At 42.7% G+C, this 26417-nt stretch overlaps 1 protein-coding gene across 17 annotated transcripts in view; it reads right to left on the bottom strand.

Moving 5' to 3' along the window:
* The window catches only part of HDAC4 (histone deacetylase 4), a 259775-nt gene that overhangs the window by 111272 nt on the left and 122086 nt on the right, over positions 1-26417 (bottom strand). For all 17 annotated transcript variants that reach the window (XM_030453803.1, XM_030453800.1, XM_030453789.1 and 14 more), the window contains one exon: positions 11154-11398. In XM_030453803.1, the coding sequence (XP_030309663.1) occupies positions 11154-11398 (245 nt within the window). The remainder of the gene's footprint in view (positions 1-11153; positions 11399-26417) is intronic.

The raw sequence follows: 26417 nt of genomic DNA, 5'->3' as shown, positions 1-26417 counted from the left end.
ACCCCTTCCTGATTTGCTGGATGAGCAGCAAGAATGTGGGTCCTTCCTGCATCCCAGGATCTTGCAGACACTAACATATTCTTCCCTGCAAAGCCAGGGACTCCTCTGCTTTTTCCTTCCCATACAACCACTATTTTAAAGGCACTTCTTGCCATTTAATTCATACATTGCCATGGTAAAAGTGATTTAAATCTGCAGAGCAGGAGAGGTTTTAAAGCTCAGACTATGGTTCCTAGATTTTTATAATACATATTTTAAATAGGTTAATGCAATTAGTGCAAGGCAACATAGAACTATCTGTACCCAGACATCTCACTCTTACTCATGCAGATAATCCCACATGCCAGTCTGGGTGAACAACAGTTGGCGTATTTATTGCTGATAAATGTTTCCTGTGATCCAAAGCAGCTTAGAGCTGCGGCCAACTCCTAACTTGGATCTCAACCTATGCCTGAGATCACCTACTGAAGGTGCTCCAGCTTGATGGTACATCACACAAAGAACTTCTGCTGCTCTTTGGATCTGTAGGTGATTCCTACTTTGTCCCAGCACAAGGAAGCTAGTTCAACAACATCGATTAAAAGGGGGCCTGATCTTCCACTTATGGATCAGCATTACTCCTCGTACATACACATGGTTTCCATCTCAGACCAAGGTTGTGCTGGCATGATCCAGCCTGGCATAAGAAGACTGGATTGCATCCTGAGGACTTCTTCCAGGCAAGCTCATACACTTCGTAAAACTAGTTCACCTTCCCCGACTGAAGAAGGTTGAAACTGGCCTCTGATGGAGGCAATAGCTTCAAAAAGTTGTAAGGAAATAGAAGGAAAGCAATAGCTTTAAAATTCACAAGTTAATGCTAGATAACATCAAAAAACCCCACCCAAGTGGATTTTCTCAGCAGCCCTTGAACTTGTACTCTTAAGAGCTGAGTTAAGGTATGACCTGGTAAGTGCTCTCAGAAACTTCACGCAATTATGCCCTCACCTAGCAGGTCTCAAGGCTGGGGTTTTGGTGCAAATAGTGGGCTTAGGGCAAATCATCTGCCACCCGCTTTGGTGAGATTCTACAATTTTGGAGGGTTAAATCAGGTATTTAAAAGGCTATGGAGCTCAGATTCTGCAAAAAAAAGAAAGGAGAACTGACGGTGATGATCAAGAAAGAACTTGCCAAGACACGTACACATCAAATCACCCCCCTTAAAAAATGATTAGCATACAGGTGGAAGAAAAGCAAGGATTCTGATAGATTTTGGGGAGAACTGTTGTACTGGGTTATTTTAGAGCAATCTCAACCAACCCTTTGGCCAGACTCTCTGCCTCATGTTCTCTCCATCCTGTTTACCAAAGTCTCAGGCTGTGGCTCCAGTTTCAGGATTCGCTCTCTTGGCTCCATCCCAGCATGTTTCAGATATCTCCTGGAGCACAGGAGCCCAGTCAGAATTAATCAGGGATACAGAGGGGTAAAGAGGAAGTTGTGGTTTTCAGCAGAAGCCAAGACACGAAATTCTGAAAGCACAGCTCAGAATTATCTATCATCTCTCTTCTTGGACATAGCAGCAGCTGAATGTATATTCAGAGTGCCCCCTTCCAATCATCAGGCAGATTGACAGCAATCAGTCTCATGCCAGAAGATCCCATGGCCAGCTTCTCTTTGTTATGTGGGGAAACTATCCTTTCCAGTCAACAGCTTCCTGGGCAAGAGACTGATCTTGGTGAGACATATCCTACTGAGAATGTCTGGTGTTTGAATTTATGAAGCTCAAATGCCTCCAGGAAAGGGAATGATGGTTATGCTCCCTGATGGCCGGCTCTAGGTGAAAAGATCCCATGTTAATAGTTAGGCAGTTTTGAGCTGGATATATAATTTTGTTTCCCCATTTCCTTTCCATGCCATTACTGCTCACCTCTCCTAAAAGGCTGAAAGCTTGCACAGCAGCTTCGTCCTTCTAAGCCCTGCAAAGATATAGACCTTGGAATCCATCTGTATGTGACTCTTGCACCCTGACTGTCTCTCCAGTCTAGTTTTCTATCCTTTCTCCAGAAGCAGAATATCCAAGAGTGTTCCTAGAAAGCAGTGAGCTTCATTTGTGGCATCCAGCATGTTCAGTTCCTTCTCCCATTTTCCTCTCCAAAGGTGAGAAAAACTCATTTGCATTTGCTTCTGCTGTGCTTTATGTGGTTATTATTGAAGAGGAGGACAAAGCCATACATCTTGCACCAGGAGGAGCAGGGAACATCCATGTGACCACAGATGATCATAAGAAATCTCTAAATCAAAGAACCATCTAGAAAGTTATGTAAAGGAAGAAGCCCCAGACATTTAATGCTAAATGAGATGTTCATAGAATCGTACAATCACAGACTGGTTTGGGTTGGAAGCGACTTTAAAAATCATCCATTTCCATCCAACCCCCCTCCTATGGGCATGGACACCTCCCACTAGACAAGGTTGCTTCAAGCCCCATCTACCTTAACCTGGAACACTGCCAGGGATGGGGCATCCACAATCTCCCCAGGCAACCTGGGACAGTGTCTCACCACCCTCGCAGGAAAGAATTTCTTCCTAATGTCTAACCTAAGTCTCAGCTTTTCCAGTTTAAAGCCATCCCCCCTTGTCCTATCTCTATGTGCCTTTATAAGAAGTCCCCTCCCAGCTTTCTTGTAGAAGTTTGTTGTACTGTAAGTGAACAGACCTCAGTCCTCAGAAGAGCATTTATGTCCTCTGTGAACTGTTTCAGGGTGCAGGAGCACAGGAGCTGGAGTGGTAACATTAATTAAAAATCAGGATCAGGAGTGGAGATGTAGGACAAAAAGATGCTGTAATGGAAGCAGCTAGAGGAGCAGCCACTGGGCTTTGGCATTTCAAAGAAAGAAATATGAATAAAGAAAAAGAGGAGTCTGGCTGTATCCACTCATCCACTATTCCTGGTAACCTGTGAGAAGGAAAAGTGACCAAATCAGAAAGCAGGCAGGGATGGGAGAGTTTGCTGGAGTGCTCCTGCCAGCCTCCTCAAACAAATGAGGGGAAAAGAACAAAGGGGGGAAAAGAAAAGCAGCAGGGATGCTGACACATGGCATCAGCTGCTGTTCCTATGAAATTCTGGGTTCAGCTCTATTGGATGGAGAGTGGACACAGCAGCAAAGCAGCCCATGCTGCTCACTGCCTGACACAAGGCAGGGACAGCCCCTGCACCCACAGTGCCTGGAGGAAGGCTGCACACTAACGATGGATATTTAACAGCATCAGATGCTTCTGCAAGCACAGCAGAAGCATCCTTTTTAAAGGTAATATGCCAGCAATGTAAATACCAATTATTTATCATTTTTACATGCTGCCAACAGTTAAGGAGGAAATGCAGAGATTAATCCAATAATGTTGTTTGGATTGTGTGTGTTTCAGTGAAGTGACCAACATGATTTACCTTTAAATGCAATTTCCTCCTCCCATACAACAGCTGAAGTTGATTAAGACACCATGAGTAGCAACAGGGCTCACACATAAATGAATGTTAATTCACTGCTGACAGCATATACTAATAGGTCAATATTCCTGGCCTGACAGCACGATTCACTTGAGTATTTTGTTACTCATAGAGGATTCTCTACGTATCCTCTTAAGACTACTGCAAATCTATTTTAACTAGTTCCAAATAAGATAAAGTTGGAGATGAAAATTCAGAGGTGTGAACTGCAAAATATTCCTTCTTCTGCTGTTTATTTTGAAATTCTGAATTGCATAGAGACCATAAGGCTTCCAGCTTTAAAAATACACATCACTGTGCCCCACACATATTTTGCTGGGAGAGAAACTCATGCTATAAAGGACGAAAGAACAGAAATCTGATCACTTCAAAAGCTGTCTGGACTCCACAGAAAAAGTGAACATGTGCTACCAAAAAAAGATCTGTATCTGTCAGCCAGCGAACTCTGCCATTTCTGCCATTTACGTCAGACTTTCAGCCTTCAGAATACCCAAAAGTCAGCCCAATTTAAGTTCATCTTCAGGAGATTAAGAAAACACACTGGTGGAATCTCTCTTCTTTAGCTTCACCAGAGGAACATGAAGCAGACAAGCTCAGGGCGCAACAGGACTTTATCTCCCCACAATGATGGATCAGGAAACCTCCATATTCTGATGGGAAGTTCTGAACTCAAACACAGAGACTCAAGTAATGGAAGACAAGTAATGGCTCAAGGAGGACAAGGCTGGCTGTTACCAATGGTTCCAGGGATTCACAGGACCAAGGCTACCACATCCACTCACTGTAGTGATATTGTGAATTCACTTTTTGAGTGAGGTTTTTGCATCTCAAACGCTAGCTTATGCATCTCTAACCTGGAAAAATCTAGAGCTGTCATTCTGCTCCTTCCATTCACAAAACCAGGCCCACCTCAAAAGAAGCCAAAAGGAAACATGCTTCTTTTACTAGTTTTAAAGTAGGCCTGAAAAGACCAGTGCAGACAACTCTTCTGCAAACCAGCTTCAGTCCAGAAACCACCAGCACTAGGCAGGAAGATGCCCAAATTCACCCAGTCTGTTGCATGACTCCTTCAGCCAAGAGATGGGGCTTACAGCTGTTCAAACTGCTACAAGTATTTCTTGATATACCCACCCCCTTACCTACAGATTTTTCCTCACTGTTCTTGGAAAAGATCTTGACTTGGAGTCTGAGGAAAGGCACCCCACCAACCCTTCAAAGAGAGCAAATGCTCTGATCTTACAAAAGCTTTCCCTGGGGTTACTTCCATCAAAAATCAAGTTCTGCAGAATCCAGGTTTAAGTTTCTGTGTACCAGAAAAATGATGAGAGGTCACAAAAAAGAACAGGAAGCAGTCTAGAAATAGCAAAAGAGCACAGTACAATGCATTCAAGTAGGAACCAGGCACAAAATGTTCAATGTGTTGGTTTGTTTTGGTTTTTTTTAACCGTTGACTGTACCCAGCTGCAGTTTTCTAAGATGAATAATCCTATCATGTCAGCATACAGACAGATACCTGGTATCTCTGGTCTTTTCAAGTTTTTCTTGAAGATGATGCAGGCTGTGAAAAACAGGTGCTCTACAGAAGAGGGGAACAACAGTGAGTCCTCCATGCTGGCTGCTGCAGACAAGAAGGATGGAGCAGACCTGCTCAGTGACAGGAGTTGGGGCAGAGGAGTGTAACATAGAAGTTTGCCTTTCCAGAGTCCAATGTTGGGAGCAGGACACAGAGGGGTCGAGGATGCTTTGCATGAACCAAGGTGCTACCTTCAGTGTCACCAGTCCAGGAGCAAGGGGAAGGTGCCACCTTGCCATTTTGCCAAAGCTACAAAGGAGTAGCACACAATACCAACCCTATCAGCAGATTTGAAACAAGCACATTTTTTCCCTCTAAGTAGGAATTGGCATAGAGAGGCCACGAAAAGAGGCTCTGGGCACTGTCTGGGCCACACTGAAAGCAGCCATGCTAAAAGATATGATTTATGTCCAATGAGCCATCCTGCAAACAAACCTGCCATTCCAAGGGCAGGTAGCTCCAAATAAATGCAAAGAGATGCTTGCCACTATAGCACCAACATGACATGCATTAATTTTAGATACTCTTGGGGAAAAAACTTGCATTTTCTTTACAGAATTGTAAAATGTGGCCAGAAGTTCCTGAAAGACTTCTGCCCTCAAAACCAAAAGTAAGGAATGGCCAGAGTTTCACCTTATGTCTCCAACCAAGATGGTAACATTTTTGATGTGCTACCATCTCTCAATCAGGGCTTGGAAGCTTTCCTGATGAAAAAAAAACGTCATCTGAAACCAGCAAAAACTAACAAAACCATCTCCTCAGGCTTTATCTGAACGTTGTTATATAAAGTCTCAGTGTCTGAAAACATTCCACATATTTTTATTTATTGGCATAAAGCCATTAAGCGGAATAGCATACTGTTAAACGTAGGAAATTGCTGTGTTGATAGAAAGAAGACAATTCCAAGATCACTTCTCAATAAATATGGTTGCCAAGATACTTTCCCTGTTGCTGCTGCTATGCAAAGCCATGACTCCTCTGGCCATCCTCTATACATTGCATGTAGAGCCTAGCACTCCCTTCTGCCACCCATCTACACAAATACTCTTTTCTCGGATGACGGGAAAACCAGGAATAGCATTGCAGGGCAGAATTACCATCTTTGCATGCCTCCAGGTTAGGATTTCAGGTCGACGAGGAGCTGTGAGACCCAGCTGCTTGCCTGGGTTGCTATCCCATTGCCATCAGGACTCTTCTGGTGTCTGCTGTCATGTGCTAATACCGATGTGCGTCAGCAACCTGAATAAGTTTCCGGCTTTAGCTATAAAACAGCCAGAGCTGGGAAGAACCCTGCTCCGAGCTCAGGCAGTGAAGGGACGGAAGGGATTAACCGCATTACCCACCACGTCCTTTGCTTCTCCACTGAGCTCACACCGCCCGAGGTGCCTCTCACCCTGCCAAAGTGTGGATCCTGCCCCTTTTCAATCATCTTGCTCCAGCCCTTGACCAGAAGGCAAATGGAAAAGCTTTTTAGTAACTTCCAGCTGATCTTGGCTGGGAATGAGTGACTCACAAAGGAAAAAATTTACTGCCAATTCCTTTGCAATCAAAGGTCAAGCAAAGCTCACACTGGGACCTGAGGAGAAGCTTTCCACCGTCTCACTAGCAACAGCCTGGGCGCCAGGCATCCTTATTTTTGTTTAGGAAAGCAGATTTGAAGGCAATAAATATTGTTACACATCAGACCAGGCATGTCTGAGCGGAAAATTTGTCTCACTGAAGGTAAGCAGCTAGAGGAGAAGAGAGGAGCTGTCACCTCTGCCTCCAGCCATCCGCAGCAGCCTCCGGTGCCCACCACTCTTCTTCCTGTGCCAAATTTGGACATCGAGCCTCAGCAATCTGCAAAGCTACACTGTGGTTGTGAAAGACAGTTTTCCCTATTTCCATATGGTGTGAAGTCTTCCTAAAGCTCAGCTTATTTTCCCTGAACATGCCAGGGGTTTCTCATTACTCCCCGCATGCAGCGATCCCACTGCCTCCATGCACTGAGCTCTGACTGCATCCATTTATACTTCCCTTCCACAAATATAATTTCACTTGTTGCCTGGTCCTCCAAATTGCAGGATCTTGTGGTATTTGCCACAAAAGCAAGGACTGCACAGGGGGAACAAGGGAAGGAATCACAGGCACAGCCAAAAGGTCTGTGACCGTCCTGTCTTCCCCTCTTGGGCTGGATTAGACAATTTAAACTGGGCTGCTGAAATAAAACCAAGTTCTGAAAGATGCCAAAACTTCAGACTAATAGGAAAAATTTATCTACTTGAATAGAAAACCAAGAAAGATATGCCAGCATTTTTCAATCAAAATTTCATTTACTCAAGATCTTAAGATGTTCCTTATACTAGTGCTTTGTCTGGGGGGTGGGAGGGAGATACTCCCCTCATACTGAGTCAGAACAGCTCCTCTGTTCACACTGACACTGACGCAATAAAAAAGAAAGAAAAGCACGAAATGTGATTCCTGTTTTTGTCCAGCTAAGGTTTTAAATATTTAAAATTAGTAAGCTCTTCAAAATCTTCGAAGTGCTATTGGCTATAACTTAGTAATGGTGGCTCTACATATGTCTGTCCAAAATACAGACTTCTGCCTCCTTTGGATAAAAGAGCTGCTTCAGAAATCCATCAAAAATATATATTTTTTTTAAATTTTAGCAGCAGATGCACAGCCATTGAATTCCTGTCAACAAAATTATTCAATATCTAGAAGTGGAAGAGTGCAAAAGTACTTGAACCCGAACACCTTGCCAAAAGGGGGGACCAACTGAATGTTTGCTCTTCATATGTAGTTGTACCCAGATGCTGATCTGCTTTATCCAAAAACATGCTTAGAAGCTATGAATCATAAGCAAAAGGATTTAGAAACATGTGTATGACAGGGTGAAGCACAGAAATTGCTGTGTAAGTACACAAATCAATGCTTTGTACTTGCTGATTAAAATGGTGGGTGTTAGGCTGTAATGAAAAAAACCCAAATCAATTGATTTTATATAGTGATAGGTATACAAAACATAGTGAGATGCAGAAATTCTTCCCACTTTGCAGAAATAGTTTAAAGGTCATTTCAGGATTTATTACTTTGGCTAATGAAAGCCCTGATCACCTCCCAGGAAACCAATGACAGGGAGAAAATCAAAAAGCTGCCATTTTATTCAATATCAGAGTAAGTTTAGAGCTTTGATGTTTGCATTTTTAATCCTTGGTTTGTTTCATTAGATTTTTGAGGTTGTTCTGATGCTAAAAATTCTAACCAAACTGCAGGAGCCCAGAATATTTGGAAAAGAAGTTTGTAAGATGCACAATCACCTTGCAATGGGTGAATGAAGTTTGCTTTCTGAATCAAAATCCCCCAGTGTCCAGGAAGACTTTGAAGATGACCAAGAACCAAACCTGGTGCAAGTAAGGTGCACTACAAGCTCACTCTAGTCTTTACACATAATCTTAATCAACAGAAAGCTGGGTAGGTTTAGGTTCCTAAGCCTTTTCTTTACCAAAGTGAGACTTCATCTCCACCTGAGGAAGAAACATGAACATAAAAGTTGGTAAAAAGCAATGGAGTTGTGACACTGTCATTACTATGCTACAAAACCAAGTGAGGAAACCCTTTCACCTGAAGAATCCCACAACTACATTGCTCAGTCTAAACAATTTCTATGTATTGAACAGTTTAGAGACACGTGGCTAATGAACTTTTGAATCTCAGTGATGCCATAGGCAAATCATCTGGTTAAACAAACTTAATCCTGAGCTCCCAAAGATGATGTCAAAATTGGCCATTCCCTTCATGTACGTACTCGAAAGATTTAGGTGCTTGATTAAGCAGCAAAGATGACAAACTGCATCCCCTCACCAAAGATAAGCCCAGCACTAGCACATTTGCTTAGACCCTTCTCAAAAGAGGCAAGCTTGCATGGTGTGCTCTCCCTGCCACGCCACTAAAAGATGAGAAGAGAAGCTGTAGGAAGCATTTCCTTGATCCAATGTACATGCAAGAGCCAGCCCTCCCTTGCATCCTTGGAGAAGCGTACATTGGACCTGTACTATTCCCACCAAGCAGCTGTTTTTCAAAGCACACCTAAATTCCTCCAAAAAGAGGTCTGCATCTTCATTTCAGGCTATTTCTACACCAATTTTCACAGTTCAAACCCTAGTGCTTTGCTTAGACAGGACAGTCACGACAGTCACTGCACTTAACACAGCTGACAGTTTCTTAAAGTTGGTTTAACCCAAGAGGTATCTAAATGTGGGCTGGCTTCTAAACACAAATGTAGGAAGTGCGTTTTCCCAAAAAAAAGTGCATGATGATGACACACTAGTGTACAGATTGGTTGGGTTTTTTCATGTGTGAGATATCATGGGGTTTGTTTCAATGATATGCTGTTTTATTTTAAAGCAGTTTTGGGCATGATGACACACTTACTACTATGGGAGATCACACTTCAGGTCATCCTTTTTCACACAGGATTATATCATTCCTATTTTAAGTGTTCCATCTAGGCAAGCTTACACTTTAAGATGAAGAACTTCACCTAATGGTCTAAATACACTGTACTAACTGGCCTCTCAAAATTTGATCTCAGTTTCCTTCTAATGCAGACTTTTACCAGGATCATATAAAAGAAACCAAATATGTTCCTATTATCAGTGTTAGAGCTTGACCATTAAATCTGAACAATCCCTTCTTGTTTTTAATAGAAAAATATCTAGAGGCACAGGTAATTATAAGAAATTAAGGGAAATATTTGTCACAGAATTTCCCATCTTGCATGTACAATATGAATCGCAGATGCTGTAACTGGTCTTGTGCTATTCATGCACAAATGTGTACATAAATACATAAATATACACACATATACACACTTACACATGAATGTAACTGTATATAAAAATGTATTTACATGCATGTACTTCCCTACACCTTTGTATTGAACAGAAATCAGAGGACCCACTAAGGCCGCAGGCATGTGCTGTTAAGCAGACTTCAGACAACAGTTCTTACAAACACAGCCTTATATCTGTGTGTGAGAAGTCTGTAAATAATACACCATTAACTTTTAATCCCATCCTCCCCACTCTGACATGTATTTTGTATTACAATGAGAGTTATATAAGGCTGAATTGAGGTTGTTTTTCAATATTACATTAACGCTATTTACCATGTGCAGCGCTAATCCCCCTCTGAAAACAGAGCACATTAGAAATTCAGAAAGCTGCTGTTACCATAGCAATAGTCTATCACTGTGAAATATTTATATAATGTCTAACATTTCCACTATGCAACGGCCATCTTCTAAACTGTACTTCCCACTTATCCCATGTATTATGTTTCCTCTCTGTCCCATGTGATGAAGCAGCACGAAGCAGGCAGCCAGTGCCTAACCTGCACATGAAACTTCAGAAAACCCAGCTTCTATGCCACTCTACTTCCACATGTGTAATTTCACTAACAGCTAACCTAAAAGCCCTCCTGATGGGTTAAATTTGACTGGAATTCCCCAAATCCTGGGAACCCAAGCTGCCTGCTGGAAGGGCGGCACAGGACTTCTGAATGTGTACAGGAGGGTGGGTAACATTTAATATGACACCAGCTTACCTTGCTTCCTCTCCTCCACCCTTTTAAATCTTGTTGCTTCCAACCCTTTACAAAAGATGGTTCTCCAAACAGTCCAGCACAGTATAGAATCACAGATGGTTTGGGTTGGAAAAGACTTAAGATCATCAAGTCCAAAAATTTACCCAGCACTGCCAAGGCCACCACTAAACCATGTCCCTCAGCACCACACCTATGCAGCTCTTAAGTCCCTCCAAGGATGGTGATTCCACCACTGCCCTGGGCAGTCTGTGCCAGGGCCTGACAACCCTTTGCAGGAAGAAATTGTTCCTCATATCCAACCTAAACCTCCCCTGCACAACATAAGACCGTTTCCTCTTGTTCTATCACTTGTAATTTGGGAGAATCCAGACGTCCAAAAAATATCAACTGGTGCATCTCCTCCTGGATCTCCTACAGCACCAAACACAAGGCTGCCCACTGAAAGGACTTGATGACCGTAGAGGTTTTTTCCAACTTTAATGATTCTATGATTCTGTGATCACTTACTTTGATGTGCTCATGCAGCTGGGCCTCGTGCTGCCGGGAGAGCTGCTCGTGCTGCCGCTGGAACTCAGCAATGAGGATCTGTCTCTGGATCTGCTGTTTCTGCTTGAGTGCCAGGAGCTCCTGCTGGAGCTGCTGCTCTCGCAGCGTTGGCTCCGTCACGGGCATGGAAAACTGGTGGTCTAAGCGCAGATCCATTGGGACTGAAGTTGGTGCAACTTGCAAGGGTAGTGCTGTGGTCACATCAACTACAATATGAAAACACAACAGCAGAGTTGAATGTATCCCTCGTTTGCACACAGATCTGTTTTTTATAAAGTGTCCAACAAAGACCTTGAGGATTCATGAACTGAATCAAGAACAACACCATTAAACTCACACCATTTATTAAATGGTAATAAAAGCACTACAGGAACTGAGAATTCAAGTAATTTTCCTCCAACCACCACCTCCTACAAATACGTGTGTTCTCTAAAATCAAAGATTTCGAGACATCACAAGTGACCATTCTTGATTCTTGTTCCACATCTGGGTATTCAAAACATATTCAAAACATTCAACTCTTCAAAAATTGCTTGAAATGAGAAGGATAAACATTAAACTCAGACTTCACAGAAAGGCTCAATCTTGACTTATGATGGATCAACTGAGGGACCCCTATACTCAGGAAACATCCAGGGTCCCATTTTAAGAAAAACTCATGCAGAAAACCACTGTGTGCTGTATCCTTCAGATCTAGCTTTGGGAAGAAGCTGAGCCACAAGCCAACGGGTCACCACCCAAGAAAAATTAAGTGCTTTGATGGCAGATTTTAATGATGTCTCAAAGGGGATACTGCAGAGAGGGAGTGATAGGAAGCAGGTGTCCCAACAGTGACTGTGCAAAGACAAGTCTCCATCCTTCAAACTTCCAGTGGGGCAAATCTCATGCACAACCAAGTCTAAAGTAGGAAATAGGAAAATGTGTAGTGTCCCAAGTAAAGTACGAAAACGTGCCCCAAGAGGAGCAGCTTCATTGTAAGAGATGTATGGGAAAACTATCATCTTGCTTGCCTGTGTAATAAAGATGAGTTTTTGCTTACACAAGAAGCATCTCCCTGAATACAAGAAGCTAGTTGTAAAAAAAGGGTAGCAACAGACATCTCAAAATATACCTTCACAGTACCTAAACTCAGCTTGTTTCCACCAAAAAAGAAATATTACTATCATCTCATGAGTGACTAGAAATCTTTACATTCCACTCAAAGGACAGTTCTGTGTTCCACAAGTACTCTGTACAATTGCCATGTTTAATGCCTCAGTCTCCAGGGCACTCACTCAGTAACTCTTTCAGTACCTTTCAAGGAACATCACACACAGAATAAAAGAGCCTAACACTACAAAAACACTGAGCTTCAACAAAACTGGAAAACAAAGGTGCTTTAGTTTTTTTCTCAATTGATTTGGGCTTTTATTCTATCTACTGTTTTCTCTTTTAGAATTTAAGATGTGTTTACCCAACGTTGTGTTGGAGCATCAGCAGCATCACTGAGGCTGGATCAGTCACACATCTGCCAAGATAACCACCCCATGGGAAAGGATCACCAAGGGCTTGCTGGGGAGACTTATGGGGCTCACACGTGCATCTGGGGAAAGCTAAGAGATCTCATGGTGGTTGAGATGCCACCCAACTATAAAACCACCAGCACAAGCCACCACAAGACCAATCTCAGCAAGACAGAGAGGACACCCTTCCAAAACAAAAGTTAAGGCAGTGTTACTAAACTAAAATCAGCTAAAGCTGATTTCTCCCTAACTACAAACACACTGGGTGGTGAAATTAACTCAAGTTCAAAAGAAAAAAACATGGAAAATATTTAGGAACAGCAAAAAGTTCAATGAACACTCTGGAGCACCTCTCCTATGAAGACAGGCTGAGAGAGTTTGGGTTGTTCAGCCTAGAGAAGAGAAGGCTCTGGGGAGACCTTAGAACACTTTCCAGTACCTGAAGGGGCTACAGGAAAGCTGGGAGTAACTTTTTACAAGATAATGGAGTGAGAGGATGTAGGGGAATGGTTTCAAGCTGAAAGAGGAGAGATATTAGGAAAAAATTATTTGCTGTGAGGATGGTGAGACACTGGCCCAGGTTGCCCAGAGAAGCTGGAAGTGTTGAAGGCCAGGTGGGATGGGGCTTTGAGCAATCTGGTCTAGTGGGAGGTGTCCCTGCCCACAGCAGGGGTTTTGGAACTAGGAGATCTTTAAGATCCCTTCCAATCCAAACTAGTCTGTAGTTCTATGAAAAGTTTTACAGAGATGGATCTCCAGTTTTCACTACTTGTATGCTACTTGTGGAAACTTTACTTAAAGAGGAACTTCATTTTATACAACATTAAAGTCATATTTCAATTCAGGTCTGATCATGAAACACTCAACCTGACCTCAGCACAAAGCAGGTTGAGTCTGTCCTTCCAAGCAGCATGTCCCCATAGATCACCCAAAGTTAACTATAAATTGTTAGCATAGTCACAAAAGGTACTCCACTGACACCTATCTGTGCCATCCCAATACTTGGCACATGCCCACACATAACATTACAAACTCTATCAGGACACGAGCATCATCCATCCCAGAGAAAAGAGTTTTAATGGGATTTCCCCAAAATGCTAGCCATTTATTTATTTATGCCAGTAACTGACAAATGCATTAGCTGATGCTGGTAAAATCTGAAGCTAAATGAAGCACAGAGGCACAGAAAAAAGAAAATAAATAAATAAATAAATAATGGAGTAATTAAAAGAAACCTGGGATGTTTTGTATGTAAGTTGGCCCTATGAATTGCCCTGATGCCAAGGCCACAATGCAGCAACAGGGAGGACAAGAAAGGCAACTCCATCCTACATGACACCTCCTTGGAAAGGGGGATGTTGAGTGAAGCAGTGGGGTTTTAAAAAGTGCACCCAGGCAAGTGTTGCTGGAGATGGAGACTGAAAAAAGGTAACAATCATGAATTAAGAGATGAATGTAAAAATTTTACTCTCTCTACACAAAATGAGTTTCAGAGAGAATATCATTACTTCTTCAAAAGCAGAGAAGTGTAGGGAATGGAAACTACAGTGAAAAAAACCCCCTGCATTTACTTTAAAATGAGGATGAAAAAAGAGGTGGAGGGTGTTGCAGAGACAGAATTATCTGAGTTGAGCTTCTTAACATTTCTGGAGAAGAGGGGCAGTGGTTTAATGTACCCCATACCTGGTTGTTCCTGAAGAAACTCCAGGTTTCCTCCTCTGAGACTGGGGAAGTAATTCTGCCCAGGCAGCCAGAGGACACAGCAGACACCCACTGTCTCTCCTGTCCAACACAGGTCCTGCCTGCACCCACACAGTGTGGGGGCCACCTCCTGCTCTGTCACACATCACTGTCTCTAAGCAGGTAGCAAGCAGGGCCACAGCTTTCCAGAGGAGCTTCTCCCCCACCATATCCAGATTGTGCTGAGGAGAAGGAGACTTTTTTTTTTTTTTTTTTTTTTTGGATGGAAACATTTTCTGCAATAAGTCACACTACTGGAAGTGTTGCTATTTTTCAACCTCCAAGCTCTTCCCCTCACTTCTCTATTGTTTTCCTTCCTGCCTGTGGCCTTTTCCCCATTCCCCTCTCTCCCCCACAGGACCAGAGCTGGGATTCCTCACCATGGGTTGCCATCTACAGCCAAAGATTTTGGGAGAATACCTTGCTGTCACCTACAGATAACCATTCAAACCCACCTAAGAAAGCCATGTCCCTAAGCTTTCCTTGGAAACAATCAGTGCTGTCATATGTGGTCAGTACCATGGTCAACCCCTTCCCATTCCTGCCCAGGGAGAATCCCCACCATGGCAACTGCTGCAGCCACTGGCACAGGAAAAACCCTTCATCCATTTTACCCACACGTGAGTGGGAACTGACAGCTCAAAACCAGCCCTGCAGAGGCTATCTTGTTTCATAGACTGTGGCTTCAGAAACTTCTCATCTCAGATGCAATGCTTTGAATTAGATCCAGGATTTCAGGAGAGTGATAAAAGAACATTTTGGGTTCCTCCAGCACCAGTCAAGCAGAGGCAACCCCATAGCAGCTCTATAGGTACTTGGTACCTGTCCCAGGAGCATGGTGTACAGGGGAAGAGGTGCAATCTGAAAACACTTGGTGCATCAAGGACTGTGAGAAACAGGACATGTTCTGGTAAAATCAAGTGAAGTTTCCATGCCAGCGAAAATCCCATTACTATGTTGGATATATATGGAATATGGTGAGAGAGAGAACAACAAACCCCCCCCCCCCCCATGTATTTGTACAAAACACACCAAAAAAGCCCCTCCAAAAGTGATCTACCTTCAAGAATATGATGCACCACAGCTATCAAAAATCCATTTTAACCATATGCATATGGATACTATATCCTGAACATTCCTAATGTAATTAGTGTATGTTACAGAAGATACACACAGGCAACTCCTGGATCAGGAGCAATTTTATTGGGTGGAAATAAGGTGGACAACTCGAGGCTGCAGCACCCTTTCACCCGGGGCAGCAACTTCCCACCATGAAATAGATCCACCTTTCAAAGAAGCAAACCAGAATTGTACAACTCAGCTGAGTCTTACCCCACCAAATCACACCTATAGTGATCAGCTCAACATGAGGACCTGGACACACCTGACATCAGCAATGCACGAGATCCGTGTGGAAAAGATGTCCAGGCAAGCAGGAGATATAGACATGAGCACACTGTTACATGAGCTCTCCTACTGACCTCCCCAAATTTATGGACAAATACCCCAGAGCTCCAAAACTCCCCAAAGATAATATTGAGTATGATTTAACACAACTTTATAGCCCCCAAGACTCCAGGAGAGCTTGAAACAGTTAATCTTAATCAAAGCCAATGAGTCAGTAAGCCAAACAGCACAGTGGGCTTTGTGAATCACAAGCTTTTTAAATGCACTGACTATTTTTATGTCCAGCCAAAGATTCCTGAGCACCTGGCAATAACAACTCCCATCTTTTATACATAGACTAAAGGTCAGTGTTACTAACACAGAGTTAGCAGATCCTGACTCTTGCTTACTCTTCCTCCATGTAAACCTGTTTATCTTTACTCCATCTCCCTGAATTTGTCAATGCTATTTAGGCTAAATGCAATTTTCCTTGCCATCTGTGTTCATTTTCCTACACACACCTTTATGGTCCAAACACTGTTTCCTAAAAGCAGAAAACAAAAGCTTTCATGTCAGTCAGAAGGAATTCAGTACTACTTGTGACCACTACTTACTACCGAGTCTTGTGATAAATGACTCCTGCTTTACACCTTAATATAACTTTAACTTGCATCGTGCTGGATAACAGCCCTGTGAAAACCTGACAAACTTGCCACTTCCCATCCAAGGGGACTCATCCCCCCCGAAACACCCAACGTGTGGGCACGGGGCACCAGCTGCAGGGATCACCACCACAATTCCCATTCAGAGTCCCGGCAGTGGCTGCGTCATCCCCGACTCTTACTATTTCAGTCTCAAAAAAACCCCTATTTGAAATGCCATGAGTTCCCCACAGAAGCAGTGAGTGCTGCTGACCTACAGAGCCCCCCTGAAAACAATAAAACCTTCTCTGCTTAATGAACATATCATCAAAACAAAAAAGCCTGTATTCTTATGAATATTTTATGCTAGACTAGAAAATTGCTTTTATAGGTTCTGCCTTGAGAACATATTAATACAATCAGATTCATGACGTTAGCAAAAGCACAAAGACTATATTCAGAGTTTTAATGAGAAATGCCAACCCATGAATTAGAAGACAAGATCATGATTATGAATAACAAACTATCTCATGTTCCCCCTGCCTCTTCCTTCCCTGTAGCGACAGAAGGAGAAAACAGGAGAAATTTTACTATTAATTTTTTTTTACTTTTTTTTTTTTTAACCTAGACATGTAGGGAATTTTTTTTTCACAGTCAAATTATCATTATTTTATACTGAGTTAGAAACACTCCGCTGTTTTTTCCCTCCCAAAATAAATAAAACATGGCTATGCATCAAAGACTGTCTGTGTTGTACATTAATTAAGACCTAAAGCATTCTAGTCCTCATCGATTGCCAGCACAGAGCGGCCTCATGGCTGAGACTGTAAATTTGACATCTAGCAGCTTGCCCATAACACCGCTGAGTGGAACTCATCTAAAATGCATTGAAGTTGTTAAACAACTGTAAATAAACTGATAATCTCAAATGTGTAAGCAAGGGTGAGTTTTCCACACAAAATGTTTGACATTAAAATCATTTCACATAAAGGCTGCAGATAAGCACATTATCAGAGAAGTCATGTGCTGAGTTTCTTCAATGCTCCAAAATGGAATAAGATATTTACAAATACTGAGTATTTTGGAAGGGATTAGGGGAAGGTGACACTTCTTGCTAACAGTAATAACTGCATTTTGTTCTTCTCTTGATAGAGCATTTTCATGCAAGTCATTAAAGGACTAAAATATAAAAGGATTGAGTCCTTAAAAGACATAAATATGCATGTTAAAACAAATTTCAGTATGAGACAGACATGGGATATTTGAAGCTAAGATTTAAATTCAAGTCTTGTTTCAGCGTAACCTTTACTTAAGCTGAACTTTAAAAATATTTCCCTAGCTATTTTTTTTCTAAAAGGAGTCAAAATCTGTTGCCAGAAATATTTTTTTTTATTTTTATTTTAAGCAGTACAGAAAATTACCCCCTCACATTTTAAAGACAACATCACCTTCAAATGGAAAGCGCATGAAACATTTTCCCCAAGATCTCCCTCCAGAACAGAGAGAGTCCCCACTGAATTTGTACAGCTCCTTCCCAGCCACCCTGCTCTTCTTTACCTGGCAATTCCCTTTGCCTTGAAGGGAGAAATGGCATCAACTTCCCCAAATCTGCTGCAAAACGCTAGGGACAAGGGTCCGTTCAAGGCTGGAGGAATAAAATCAGCACCCCCCACCAGCCCCAATAGTATATAAAGTGCAGACATACCACCACGTGGCTGTGACAGACAGAGTTAAGAAACAGAGTGCCCAAAACCCTGAAAAAAGAGCATTTCAGCTCCACAGTAACTCCATAGTCCCTGGTGCCTTTCGGAATGGCTGCACACCAGGGAGGGGACACTCCTCCGGACGGCTGCGGCTGAACTGGCCAGTGCTTTCCAGAAACCATTGACTCAGCTTCTCCCCCTCTTTGCCCCCCCATCTCTCATCCTCTCTGGACTTAGGCTTTATTTCTACCTAATGAGTTTGCTTTCTAATTACTGGTGTGCAAGCGCTGCCCTCCAGACAGATTCTGCCAATAGCAGCACGTCAGCCTTTCAGCACACACACAAAAACAAACACAAAAGCAAGAGCCTGTGTTCAGCATCCCCAAGCTGCTGCTGGTGGAGACGGCCCCATCCCACCCCGCTGAACCAGGGCCACCTCAGCACACCACGACCTGCAGGACATCCATCAACCATGTGCACTGTCCTCCCCCTCTAAGCATTATTTTCAGATGCTTTCACCCCTGGGTAGAAGCAAAAAAATCATGTATTTATTCCATCCATATTTATTTCCTGGGGGCTGCGCTCACAGTCTGGCAAAACCACTTGATTTTTAAAGATTTTTTATTACTCAAAGCCTTCAAATATTGCGTCGTTGCCAGCAGAAATGGCTTTGCCACGTCAGGAGCAGCACACAGGGAGGCTTCAAAGCAGAAAAACGCCATTTCTGAAACCCACCACCTTCACTTTGCTTAAAATCAGCCTGGAAACGAAGCGAGGAGCAACCGCTGCCTTCAAGTGCAGCCAAGGTGGTTTATTCTGGAAGGGAGACTTGTGCTAAATTTGAGTGTCAGTGGATTGTTATCAATTAATTTCCCCCTCTGCTGCCTGCTCTGCCCGTGCTGGCAGCAGCAGGTGGGGGTGCTGGCATCCCCTCTGCCAGCCGGCACGGTGGCCGTGCAGTCGTGGCACTCTCTTCTAGCAGGACTTCTACTTCCGAAAAATGTCAAAACTCACTGAAACACTAAGAGAGGGTGAGATCAGAGCTATTAATAGAAACGAGCTACTGCAGTATGTGACTGCAGCGCCAGGATAAAAGAAGCATGTTTGTGTGTAAAGCAGAATGAAGAGGGTGAAGACACCCTCAGAAGACTTCAGATTTACTTGGGTTTAATGTACAGAATACTAGATGCATCAAATAAAAGCAGAAACAAATAGGCAAAGGGGGGGAGGGAGGCGACCCACATTACCATGTATATTTAGCTTATTCCCTAGAAAAGATTTGACCAGGTTGTAATCAAGGAGCCCCAAGACCCAGGGCCCTATGCAGGTGATGGAAGCAGATCTCGGTGTTGCAGCACCCAGACACCAGCATCCTTTGCAGCACATCATAACTGTGATACAGGGGCTGGATGAAGGCATGGTCTGCCATGCTCCTCCAGGAATTTTTATCCTACGAGGTTTTTTTATCCATACTAAAGGAGTATGTGCAGAGAAGGTGGGTTCTGAGGGACTGAAAAAAGAAACACTTCATTATTACCATTTTACGGAATTCTTACCTCTCCTCTCCCAAAGGCAAGAACAAGGATCCCAAGGGGATTTATTTCGGGTTAGAATTACACAAGAAGCTTATGCATCACAGTGCAGCTAGCCTGAAGGACAGTGAGATGGAGAAGTCAAACCACTATTTCACCCTGAGATCAGAAGGTGGTCGGTCCTCTGGTCACAAGGCATCTGTATTAAAAAGCAAGCTGCCGTGACACTGGTGAAGGAGGCAGCCCTCAAAAGCAGCAGGTCAGCACACTGCAGTCACCAGTATTTTTTGCAGAGCTTGCTCCAGAGCTGCGTGGGTGAACACAAAGGCAGCTTGGATCCTTTCTCAGTGCACAAGGAGTAAACAGCAGCCGAGGTTTCCGACAAGCACCACACATACTGCAGTTCAGCAAGGGTAGGAGTCATTCCCCACTATGTGAGAATATTTTGTGCAGCATGAATGGGAACCAAAATTAATCATCCCATCACCCATTGAAGCACATCGTGAGGCACCACACCGTAGGCAACAGATGGAGCTTTAAATGTCACTCACTCATTCATTGCAAAGAAACTTTTTGGTGATTACTATTGAGACCTGAAGACATTAAAAAAGGCACAGGGATTCTGGATTTTTACAGCCAGCGTTTTTGAGCCCAATCCCTTCCCTAAAATTATCTCATTAACATTTATTTAAAACCGATGGGAGGTCTACTTCCAAATTTCATTCATGGCAGTAAGAAAACTAAAACCTGAAGAGCAGACCATTTATCCTACCTTCTCCATCTTAGATATAAAGCATGAAAGAACAACTCTTTACCAAATTATATCAACAACAGAGAAAACCTAATATTTTGTAGTATTTTCCTGCTCGCAGGTTCAGAGTAGTACAGCAGAATTTCAAAAAAATACAGATTTTCACAGCTAAATATCTGGCTCTCACAAGCGAGCTCCATTTCTTATGGTCCCATTTAAAGTGCTGCAAAAACTTCAACACCTGTGAGTGAGGGCTGCAACACAGTCCTCATCTCCTGAGAACCTTCATCATCACGTCCTGCTGCAGCAGGAAAGCCAAATGCCTCCCAAATGAAAGAGGGAGCTGCCAAACACACAACACATAAGTCCTTTACAAGACCATGACAAGCTCATGTCAAAGGACCTCTGAGAGTACCAGGAATAAAACCTTGATTACACAGATGTCTCCAACAGATGAGCCTGTGCAGGACAGAGGAACTCCAAAGGGAGGAACACTTGAGTTTCACTGTCTCCTTTTCAATCATTATCCTTCTTTGTCTTCTTGCTGTTTTAATCAACAACTTCATTAACAAATGAGCGTCTTGGATGATGCTGCTAATGCTTTTACTGAAATTAAAGATGATGGAATCAAAAGAGTCGGCTCGGAGTGTTTCATACTTCAGACTTCATGCAATTGTGGCAAGCCTTTCCTTGCAGGATGGGGAGTGAAGGGATAGACAAGAGAAAACCCACTTGAGTTTCCACAGGAAAAAGAATCTAAATAAATAACAATAAAAACCAGAAAACAGAAAAAATATATCCCTTCTTAAATGTCATTCCTAGAAACACAGTTTCCCCTGCATCCTCACTGCAAGCATTATTCAGCACTTGAACCTATTTGATCCATCTGTCTAGCTGTTGATTCAAGGAACTTTTTGCCTTACCAGATACCCAAGACAAAAAGGCAGGTTTCAGGAAGATCTGATACACTTCTGAAGAGGCAAACCCACATGGATTTCTCATATGCTTCTCTCTGATCTCAGTTTCAACTTCTTTCAAGGAAAAGCAATACGTAAGAGACTTAAAGATGGAGACAATGAAGCAGGAGCCTGACAGTCTCATCCTGAGAATACACATGAAAAACATCCCATCAGGAAAAACAAGAATCTCCTCAGCTAGATAGTGTGGGTGAGTTTGAGAGATACACTGTAAAGGTGGTGTACAGAAACACCTGGACTTTTCTATGGACCTCTCTCTGAAGCCTTGCAAAGCAGTGACCTTTACACTGGCAAGAATAAAAGCCAGCAGATGAATCAGCAATGGAGCAGGAATGCCAGGAGTTAAACAGTGAACTTTCAGGAGGACAGGAGACATCACATCTCCTCCTTTTGGTGCATCAAGGAAGAATTGTTTTCCTATTCTAACTCCTGTCACAGCACAGTGGTGTCATTCATGTAGATGGTGGGGATCCTGGGGCAGAGTGGGCAAGATGATGTGATGAGAACTGAAGTGAAGGTTCACTTGCAAGTAGAAATGGTGCCAGCTGGTTAACAGCCAGGCTATTTGAAAGAGAGCTGTGTGATAAAAGCAGTTATGGCTATGAGGAAATTCTGTCAGCTTCCTAAAGACATGGAGAGGAGCTGGGAGATCAAAGCCACCTATCTGCTGTTGAGATGGAAGGCTGGGCTTCTGCCAAACCCACTTGGAGAACCCACGGCCAGCCCATGCTCCCTCACGTCTGCTGCGTCCTACCAGTCTGCAAGGGGAAGGAAGGGAATGGTTATTACTAAGAGGAGAAAAAGCAGCAGCACAAATGTTGCTGCAAGCAGGTCTGGGCACTGCTGAAAAAACCTGCACGGCAGCACAGAGGCAAGGCAGCAGCCTCTGGGATCAGCAGTTGGTGACTCCAGGAGAATGGGAGCTTTAACAAACAGCTCAAGAACTAATGTACCAATTTATTTAGAAATTAAGCCATGGTACATTAACTCCCTGATATCAAAAGAGAAGGTGAAACAAAATTCTTAGGAATTACCTGTCCTACATTTTATGATGTAATTTTACTGAAAAGACATATTCTGGCCATTTTAAACAGCAAATACATGGTTATTAACTACAAGTGAGTAAACTGTCACCAGTCAGGGGACTCCCAGATGTATAACAAGCCCCAAAACATGCAACACAATCTCCTTCATTCTTAAAAAAAAAATAAATAAAAGCAGCAAAACCAACAACTAAATAGCAAAAGGTAATAGGAAAGCATTCACCAGCTCTCAAAAAATCTCAAGGGTTGCTCAAAGGCTGCAGTGTTTCCAGTGGTTTATTAGAAACCCAGACCCTGGTTTAAGAAGAGAGGCATACGTTCAAACGGGCAAGTAGCCCACAGCATTCTACAGCCCTCTCTCTCAGGGCTTTTCCTTTAAAACAACACATATACTCAGGTACCTCAACTGCTAGAGACCTTGGATGTTACTTGTTATCCATTCAAACAATTAAGATGCACAGGAAAAAAAAAAAAAACCAAACATGCTCTTTTAAGAGAATGTTAAACTAAAGCAGTTTTCTAAAGAAATTGAAGTAACCTGAATTACTCACATTCCACAACAGCACAGAGAAATTACAGTTTTGCCCATTTCTACAAAAGATTCAGGTGCTACCTTTCAGTTCTTTAATGCAAACACTACAAACCACATGCCTGAGGTTAAGATTTCTATTAAAACCCCCACCTTTTCCAGAGAAAGTGAAAATATTTAAATAGAGAAGGCTAAGAAAGGACAGAGAATAATCAGAAAGCCCTTCCGTTGAGGGTGCCCACAGGTGTGAGTGTGGGCTAACATGAAGAATTTGCCCTTCCACTGTGTTTCTACCAAAATCCTGAAGGATGAAAATCCTAAAGGAAGATGTCAGATTTTACCTACATCCCCCACCCCAGAAGCACTCCATGAATGATAATGTTTCCCAACGCCACAGTGATGGCTCTCACTCAAAGCAAGCTTTTTCTTGACATCAATGCATAAGCTCCTCATATCATTTTGGCCTTTTAATATTGGAACAAAACCTCAGCACCCTGTCTGCTGAAAATATCCCAGCCTGTGAAGACCAGATCATTTTCTTTTATAAGTACTGGACAGGTACTGCTTCCTATCCACACGGAGAGCCAGAGTGGTGCAGGGAGGAGTTTTAAAGCATGAGTTTTAATATAAGAGGTACACAACAACACAAGGGTTAAGATCACAGAATCCCAGACTGGTTTGGGTTGGAAGGGACCTTAAAGGTCATCCAGTTCCAACCCTCCTACATGGCCACAGACACCTCCCACTAGACCAGGCTGTCCCAAGCACCATCCACATGTGGCCTTCAACACTGCCAGGGTGATGGGGCAGCCACAGCTTCTCTGGGCAGCCTGAGCCAGTGTCTCTCATCACCTTCACAGCAACAAACTTCTTCCTAAAATCTCATCTCAATCTCCCCTCTTTCAGCTTAAAAGCTCTCCCCTTTGTCCTATCACTCCATGCCTTTGTACAAAGTCCCCCTTCAGCCTTCCTGCAGTCCCTTCAGGTACTGGAAGGTGCTTTAAGGTCTCCTCAGATCCTTCTCTTCTCCAGGCTTAAGAACATCAACTCTCTCAGCCTGTCTCATGAGAGTGAAACAGAGGGGGACAATCACTTCTCTTGACCTGCTGGTCACACTTCTTTTCCTGTAGCTCAGGATCCACATTTAGCTGTAACATTTTACATATTTTCATACGGAATAATTTTTTAAACCCACTTTAAATTCACCCTCTTAAGGGAAAAGCAGTGTAACGAGAAACACCGCTAGGAATGAACTTATTGTTTTAAATGGAAAGCTTAATTTTGTTGTTGTGAGCTTCTAGAATTAAAGTTCTAATTGTTTATTAAAGGAGATAATCCGGTTGGTTGCCTGCTGTGTCTCTTAAGCAGCTTCAAAAACTACCTGTGGAACAACACTTCAGAAGGCAGTAGGAGAACTACCCTCACATCACTGCCTTCGCACCCCATGGCATGCAAGTCCTTATGCAATTAAGAGGTCCCTGCCATGGAGAACAACATTTGAACTTAGCAAAACACTGCTTACATAAATGATAGGCTAAGCATTTAAAATAGCCACCTCCCACCTTCCCCAACATCTACCAAAGGTGGTGCATAAGATTATTTCCCCTGCTCCCCAAAGACTGTCCTAAGGAGCACTGCTACTAAACACTAACGTGTAAAAACCTGGAAAAACTAAATATCTCCTTTCTAAGGCTTACAATAATATTTTGCCTTAAAAAGTCAGCACTTTATACCCTCCCTGGAATCTCATCATATTGGATAACTTAACCCCAATGGAAGAACAATGACCACAACATTCCGGTGTCCCCAGGGCTCTGTAAATAATATGGAAGAGAAGGACAGTGCTCCCCTACTCCAATGTGCACTGCCAGAGAAACAGAACATCATTTTCCAAAGAAGGATGAATGAACGAGGACAAACACCCACAAGTTCTCACTTCTCCTCATATCTCCTTTATCATACTTTCATCACCTTCTCTGTGGATCCATCACTCTCAAAAGCCTTCACAGTGCACAGAGAAAGAGAAATACAGGCATCAGTTGAATACAGAATTAAAAGATTCACCTTCATTTTGACCCTGCTATTAGAAATTACCTAACTGAGCAGCACGCAAGTTGAAGACTATCAGTCACAGCTAAAAAAAGTTTGAGTTATATTACATCTACACGACACTACATGAGGTGCTCAATCCTTCTCTCAATGCTCTGGTGGACAAGGAAAATTCTGGGTTTTGTTGCTTAAAAAATGCAAGTCAGTCCTTCAGCACCAAGCTCCATTTAACTGCAGTTCATGCAAAAATTATGTTTTTACTAAAAGAAACATGGTCTTGCTATAATTAACTAGAAACATCATCATAGCTAAACTTTGATTCTGTCAAAACACTTCCACAAAGAACTGCGTTTTTTCCTGTGGAATGTAAGAAAAGTCAGGAGGTTTTCTCACTATGTTCACTTGGGTAAGTTGTTTCCTTAACACAAAACTTCAATGCTAAAGCATCTCCTTTACTGCATGTTGCTATTTGGAGAATTAAATGCTCTGCTCCTCAGAGATGTGGATTTTGGTCAGCAGAGCCACAGCACGAAAGGGCACAGGAGGCTCCTTCATGGGGATACCCAGTGTGAGCAGGCAGTGAGTGCTCTTTCTGTGATTCTATGATTGCTCACGGGCCCCAGGCTGTAGTCAAATATCAGCTCCACATCAGTAGACTGGCAATAAGATGGCTTATTTCTGTTGGGCAGATACTGTCAAACCTGTATCTAGCTATAGGGTTCCCAGATTGTAGCAAATTAAATGCTGCCTACCTAGTTATGTGGTAGGTTACAACTCTGTTCCAATTATGTTCAGGCAACAAAGTTCTCTGCCTAGGGATTGATTGTAGGCTGATTCTTCCACAAAAAGAAACAGGATGCTGTGAGAAGCCCAAAGGTGAGAAATTTAAAATATATATAAAGATGAAGATTGTATTTGTATCCTTACCCCAAAATAAAATAATCATAAGTTACTTCTTAGAGCATTTGAAAAAGATAAAAGACTTTGGGAAGAACCTGGAGAAGGTTCAGTGAATCAGCTGACCCAGGATGAAGAGGACATTTGGCTATGAAGGAGAAATATGGACAAAAGGCATTCAGAAAGCTGAAAGAAAGAGATAAAAAGGACATCCAGGCAAACAACTGAGGAATGATTACAGGAGGCAAGCTGAAGAGGAAAGCTTTTAAAAGCAAGTTCAAGAAGGTTAAAGTCAATTTAGTGATAATTAGAGACATACAGAGATAGAAATTATTTGCTTATTGCTTTTCCTGAAATAGCACAGAACCATAGAATCACTTTGGTCTTTGGTTGGAAAAGACCTTTCAGATGATCAAGCCCAACCATTAACCCAGCACTGCTAAGACTACCACTAAACCATGTCCCTCAGCCCCAA

This window comes from Calypte anna, chromosome 7, assembly GCF_003957555.1.
Source record: "Calypte anna isolate BGI_N300 chromosome 7, bCalAnn1_v1.p, whole genome shotgun sequence".
NCBI lineage: Eukaryota > Metazoa > Chordata > Aves > Apodiformes > Trochilidae > Calypte > Calypte anna.
This window is presented reverse-complemented; position numbering and strand designations above follow the sequence as displayed.